Source organism: Octodon degus, unplaced genomic scaffold (genome assembly GCF_000260255.1).
Source record: "Octodon degus isolate 3935 unplaced genomic scaffold, OctDeg1.0 scaffold00049, whole genome shotgun sequence".
Lineage (NCBI taxonomy): Eukaryota > Metazoa > Chordata > Mammalia > Rodentia > Octodontidae > Octodon > Octodon degus.
The window spans coordinates 1,869,791-1,876,759 of record NW_004524625.1 but is presented as its reverse complement, the minus strand read 5'-3'; the positions used below and the strand labels follow the sequence as shown (position 1 = coordinate 1,876,759).

General features: G+C 48.5%; 1 protein-coding gene across 4 annotated transcripts in view; it reads left to right on the top strand.

Annotated features, from left to right (window-relative positions):
- The window catches only part of Slco2b1 (solute carrier organic anion transporter family member 2B1), a 51,790-nt gene that overhangs the window by 22,042 nt on the left and 22,779 nt on the right, over positions 1-6,969 (top strand). For all 4 annotated transcript variants that reach the window (XM_023716663.1, XM_004632584.3, XM_023716665.1 and 1 more), the window contains one exon: positions 776-966. In XM_023716663.1, coding sequence (XP_023572431.1) covers positions 776-966 — 191 coding nt within the window. The remainder of the gene's footprint in view (positions 1-775; positions 967-6,969) is intronic.

Here is a 6,969-nt window from a genome sequence, read left to right as displayed (position 1 = left end):
TGCCTCCAGGAGTGCTTAGGATAATCCAGTCCTAATGAACCCTAGGTGGGCATCACAACCACCTAGGTGACCTGCCGAAGGCACACACTCCTGGCCACCCTCCTTCTTATCTTGTGGGTCTTCTAAATAAATCTTAAGTGAGCTCAGTAGCTTTGACAAGTACCTCTGGTGACTGTCTTCAGCGTGCAGTTCTGAGAACTAACACAGCAGTGTTAACCATTATTTAACTTAATGATAGTAATTTGGTTTAGTAATAATAATCACAATTATAATAGTAATGGGCAAAGGAGAGAAAGAGGAAGAAGAAAAGAAAGAGCAAACACCTGAACAATGCATACTTTTCTACACGTTCTCTACTTGTATGAGTCTCTCTCTTTAGATTTTTAAATGTTTAATTAAATTTATTTTTAGATTTACATGTATCAGTTTCTATAACCCTCATAACAATCTTTGTGATATAAAAACTCCTGGCCCAGCTATTATCCCCCCACTCCCAGAAAAACTATTAGTACTGTACCTGTAATTCACAGGGGAAGACAGACGTGAAAAGATTTTACTTTCCTGAGGTTACAAGTCAGCAGTGGAACCCAGGCTCAGTAGTCCGTGACCTTGGGCACTGTGCTGCCTTGGCATTCGGCACATAAATGGAAGGATTCAGGGCTCCTAACACCCCACGCCCCCAGTCAGGCTGCCTCCTGTCTGAAAGGCTATTCTCAAAGTGGTGGCCTAGAAGAGACAGCCCTCCTTAACTTAACCTCACTATGATCTTTTCCAGGTGGTGTCAGCCTGACCCCGAAAGACCCCCGATGGGTGGGTGCCTGGTGGCTGGGCTTCCTCATCTCAGCTGGCATGGTGGCACTGGCTGCCAGCCCCTACTTCTTCTTCCCCAGGGAGATGCCCAAGGAGAAGCATGAGCTTCACTTCTGGCGAAAGGCAGTGGCAGGTGCCACCTCATCTGTCAGCAAGGTAAACCCCTTCATGTCCCGCCTCAGCCCCAGCTCCAGCCCTCACCAGTGTGTCTTTCTTTGTCACAACAAACTGCATCCCTCTCAAGCCCTGCATGCCACAGCTCACCAGGCCCTTTCCTGCGGGGCTCCACTGCATGCACCCAGCAGCTCCGCAGAGCAAATATCTCTGGCCTCTTCCACAGAGAGATCCAGGGCTGTACAAGTTAGGTTTAAGGAACTTGTGCAAACACACAGCCAGCAGAAGAGAGTGGGGAAGGGAACACAGGTTGGCCTGGGTCTGTGCCCCTTTATGCTGATCCTTTGTGAATTCTGAGTGTGCAATAGAAACTCGGAGTGGTAGCTGTGGAGGGCTCCAGGAAGAGCAGGAATTTGAGCTGGAGGTGGAAGGATTGCAGGAGGTATAGAAACAGCGGTGGGATCTCTAGGTGCAAAACAGGCCTGGGGAAGGGGCTTGGTTGTAGGAGAGAACCTTACACACTAAGGGCCAGTGAAGGGAACAAACATGCACTAAGCAGCTCCTCTTGGCCTGGCTCAGGGCTGGACACCACAGCGGTCTTTACTCTTAAAGTGGCACAGGCTTGTGGGGACAGATACCTGGCCAAGAACCAACAATGAAGGGTGTCTCAGGGCCCACCTGATGCCAGCTCAGCTCCCAGGACAGGTGGCCTTCCAGGCAGAGGGATTGCCTGAGGTCACAGAGCTGGTGGAGGGGCAAGAGCCTGTGACCCTTGGGCAGGACAGATGATTCCAAGTTGTCCAGAAACCCACAAAAACAGGAGGCCCAAAAAGCACTACATGGACTCCAGAACAGAAAAAAAACTCCAAAAATGGTTTTATAATTTTAGTTTTCCATCACTGAGTTAACTTCATTAATTTTTTCTTTAATACTCACACACATTTCATTATATTCTGAAAATTTATGTATTAGATTCTTTCCTTTCCTAAGAATGGGAGGTGGCTGATAGAAAATCACAGTCATAAATTACACATAATTCTAATTTCAAAAGGACAATTTATAAAACTCTTGTCAAATATATTGCAGCAAGAAGAATTCTATTTAATGCGGTAGGCTGGTGCATTTGAATGTTAGAGCAAGAAAGTTTGGGTCTGGGAAAAAGGGCAGAAGCATTCTCAGCCTGGAAAAGCTGGAGTTGGAGCCCACATCTGTCTGACTCCCTGCCCCAGCCACCCTTCAGAACTTCCCCACTTCACCCCACCCACACCATGCAGGCTGGAGAGAGGGTGGACATGAACCAAAGAAAACCAGCCAGGGGAAAGGCCTGTACCGCTGGTGTCAGAGCTGCTGCGTAGCCAGGAAGGAGGGTCTGCTGCCTGGTGATTTAGACAAAGGATTGTGAAGGACAGAGACTACAGAGAGGGGTGACAGGGCAGCTCCACAGTGCATTGGCTGGAGGGCTGGGGACAGGCCGTGCACTGCTGGGAGCCAGACTGCTGGGATTGCTTGGACTGATGCCTGCTCAGAGGCAGGAAGCAGTGGGGGAAGGGACCAGTCTCAAAGGCAGAAGACAGCCTGGAACCTCAGATTATGTCTTCCAGTTTTACCTAGCTGAGGCCAAAATCTGAAGGACAAGAAATTCCTGGAACTTGAGGAAGAGTTCTTGAAGTGGGAGTGGCAGTTACAGAGATGCACTCCGAGTTGGGCCCCACCTTGAACACAGAAGGCCCAAGCTTTGAACAGTGGGCTGTGGAGTAGATAGGATGGAAGGACCAAGGCTGGGATGGGTGACCGTCTGTCACATTTCTGCTACGTACCTAAGCAGAAGTCACTTCTCCCCCTGCTGCACGCCCTGCATTGTCGTGTAAGGTGCAGAGCATGGGTTCCTGGAGCAACGCTCTGTTCACCTCAGCATCTGAGGACGTGAAATTCCCAACTCAGAGCTGCTGTGATTCGGAGTCAGAGTTTGAGAGCTAAGTGCTGTGATGTCTTGAAATGCAGCTCCCCGGCTGTGAACCTGTCTGGCTGTCTGCATTTATTCTGCAGGCATGATGGGGATGGGGAGTGGGGAAGGCAGGGGGTGAGAGGTTCTTTAAAAAGAACTGGAGTCTGAGAACAAGATGATCTGCCTCCAGCCACTCTCTGGCAATAAATACTGATGTACGAGGAATCATTCCCCACCTCCTTGAGGCTGCATGGCAGGGCTGCTTGCAGCCATGCTGGGTGGCCTGGCCCACTAGGGCCACTGATAGGGACCAACATGAGGCAGGGGGAAAGTCCTAAAGAGACAGAAGTGGCTGCCAGGAATTGCAAGTCCCCATACAAGGGATGTGCATTTTCTACAAAGAAAAGGAACGGGCAAAGGGGAGAAAGTGAAAGAGAACTGTTTTAGAAATCCCTTCCAGCACTCCTCCCAGGCCTCGGGCTCAAAGCCCTCCTGGAAGTATGAAGTTTCTACAGATATTCAAGTAAATGATATAAGGACTACTGTATGCGACCTGGGGAGGGTCCTGGGCCTCCATCTTCTAGTCTGTACAATGGGTAATAGATTGGACAGAGTCTGCCCACTCTGGCACCTTGGACCCTGCCTCCCATAAATGGCTTTGTGTCTCTGGGCTGGCACCTGAATGCTTTCACAGGAGAGATGAGTAGTGCATACCACACTGCCCACCCTGAGGAGTTCTGAGGTAGTAAAGAAAGGCACTCGTGTGTTTCCGCTGCAGAGATACAGGGGATACCTGAGACAGTTCAGGGTGTTCCTGAGACAAGGACCATGGGATTCTGTGCCGGGGGGGGGGGGGTGCTCTGCAGGATCCTTGGGGAAAACATGGCTTCTTAGGGGCTCCCTGACAGAGCCCTGGCCCTATTCAGCCAGCAGCTCCTGTGCTTTCTGGTCTTTCTGAGAGCCTGCAGTCCTGGCAGCTGCTTGCCGGCAGTCAGGCCTCTTGCATCGGGGACACAGGTCCAGCCCAGCCTCTGAGCATCACTAGACTCTGTGACTTCCTTTAGGTCACATTTTCCAGGAGGCCACTTATCTGTTATTTCTCTGATAATCTGAGATTCTAATATAACAGTTTTACAGTTCTGTGTTCCTTGTAGTTAGAGATTCTAAAGTACTTGTGTTCTATTATTCTGAGGTTGTATAACTAAAATAGTCTGTGACTCTGGTGAAGAGTCTATAAGCCCATAGTAAGGCCCATTGTATACCAATTATGAGCCTCAGTGTACTTTGGGAGAATTGGGAGGTGGTAAGAATCCTTAAAATGGAAAACTCAAGGGTGGTCTGTTGGAATCTACCCACATGCTCCTGGGACTCGTGTGTTTCCACTGCAGCCTGGCACCTACATTCCGAGGTGACACAAGCCCTCCTCGTCCTCTGCACCTCCTGCTTGCAGCCCCTGCCTCCAGAACCCTCCAGCCAGTCTTGGAGCCCTTTGTATCTTGCCCCATGCCCTGTAGCCCAGGGCTATACCTCTACCCTCTCTAAGGTTGTACCCCTACTCTAGCTCACAGATGGAGAGATTGAGGTCCAGAGATCCAGTGATGTCCCCAGAGGTTAGTGGCCCTTGAATTTGTCTGTACAAGGCTAGGCCATAACCCTACAGGGCTGCTAAGAGCCTTCCCCCTGACCTGGTCATGTGGAGCTTCAAGACACATCAGGGCCCTTTGTGAGCTGCTTTAGGGTTTTCAAACTGCACCCTACAGAGCTCCAAGGCACCATCATAGAGAGAATGAGGGACATCTCTGAGCAGAACTGAAGACTTTCTCCCTCTTACACACACACACACACACACACACACACACACACACACTTCAGTCAGAGTAGCTCTACTTTTATGTGTTCTTATGTGCCACTCTTTCAGTCTTTTTTTCCCCCTGTGCTAGTTTCAGGCCTTGCACATGCTAGGCAAATATTTTACCACGGAGCTACAACCCCAGTCCCATCTTTAGAATAGCATCGCAATTGGGGAAAAGTTTCTTTACTTAAAACCAAGGAATCTAGTCCAATACCTCCATGTAACAGAGGAAAATACTGACACTAAAGAAGGCACATGAGAAGCAGCTGATCTGGCCTAAGAGGCACTGTGTAAGTGCTTGAGTCATGCTGCGGTGACAGGTGGGGAGGGAGTAGGTACAAGGTGACTGCACCAGACTGGCCCAGCGCTCACTTAAGAGCTGAAATCTGTAAAATTGGTCTAACCATGACACTTACATCTTGGAGTTTGTGCAATAGCACAGTAAGGCAAAATGTGGGGGGACTTGGCTCAGTGCCCACGCAGAGCCCAGGAACCAGAAATGCTTGTTCGCAGCCCCTTTCTTTGATCAGGCCAACTCTGTAGAGGAGAAAAAAGAAAAAAAAATTTCCACTACTAGTCTTCTTCCCCACCCCCCATCCTGGTACTGGGGATTGAACTCAGGACCTTGCACTTGCCAAGCAAGTGCTTATTCTACTGAGCTATCTCCCCAGCCCTACTAGTCTTAAAAGCTTATCTTTTAAAAATTATTTTAATGAGGCTGGGGAGATGGCTCAGTGGAATAAGTGCTTCCCTGGCAAGCACAAGGGCCTGAGTTCAATCCCCAGTTCTGAAAAAAAAATTATTTTTAATGTTTTTCAAATTTATTTTTAATTGGCAAGTAAAAATTGAACATGTTTATGGAGTAACAAATATGGTTTTGGTATATTCCAAAACCATGATTTGTAATTGTCTCAGTTACTCTGCTGTCATTGCTGTGACAAATACCTGACACCCAAAACAAAGGAAGGAAAGGCTTATTTAGCTCACAGTTACTGGAGATTTCATCCGTACTTAATTTGCTCCAAGGCAGAGTGGCCCAGGGCAGAGAGCAGAGAGCAAAGGGGAGGAGCAGCAGCAGCGGCTACGGAGAGCAAGTCTCTCTTCCTTAGGTTGCATTCAGGCTATCTGCCTCAGGCTGGGGGTAGCACTCACACCATAATCCCAGCAGCACTTAAACCCATAATCTGGGCAGCACTCATACACATAATCCCAGTGGATCATGAGTTAATCACAAACTCTAGAAGTCCACCCCTGGATGGCTTAGGGGTTTTGGGGGACAACTAGATAAACCACAACACACGTATGTTGTGGAATTGCTAAATCAAGCTACTTAGTGTGTGGATTAGTTCACATACTTATAATTTAAGTATCATGTAGGTTGAAAACACTTCGTATCTTAGCAACTTTCAAATATGCAATCTTGTTAGCAACAAGAGTCACCATGTCGTATAGTAGGTCCCTTGAATTTATTCCTCTGTCCACCTGAAATTTTGTGTTCTTTGAACAGCATCTCCTCAATCTTCTTTTCCCAGCCCCTGTGTTCCACTCTCCGCTTCTCTGATTTCCACTTTCTCAGACTTTGCATACAAAGGTGATCCTGTGGCATTTGCTTTCTGTGCCTGGATTATTTCATTTAATAGGTTTATGTTATCACAGATGACAGATTTCTTTCTTTTTACACTCCTATGAATGCTGTGTGGGGGTTTATAAATGGATTGCTGCCCCAGCCCCATGCACTCACAGGCGAGCTTTGGAGATGGGACTGTGACGGCAAGCAGCTCCTTTAGAGAGGGCTCACCAGGCAGAAGCATCCCAGGTGCTTCTTTCCTCTGACAAAGAATTGGACAAGACATGACAAAAACGGTGCCAAAGTTTATCTGAAAATTGAGAAGTGAAGGGATAAAGGAAGAACTCCTCTGTGCAGTGCACCCAGGCAGACGAGCAGAGGAATGCGTCAAAGCACAGATCAAAGTATATCTGTGTCCACGCAGAGTGGGCTACCCCGCAGGCTCCACAGTCACCATAGTGTCTTGTCTCTTTGCTGTGTTGCCCTTATCTCATAAGAACTCACAAGAAACTCCACACACGGGGTCCTGGGAATTACTTGGTGCCACCTTGGGATCCCGTCCTGCTTGCTTCCTCAGCCAGCTCGCACCCCCTAGCTCCTGTCCCAGTTGGATCCATGCGGGCGCAATGCCTATCAATGGATGCTTCACTGATGACTTCACAGCTGCATGGGATGTCGAGG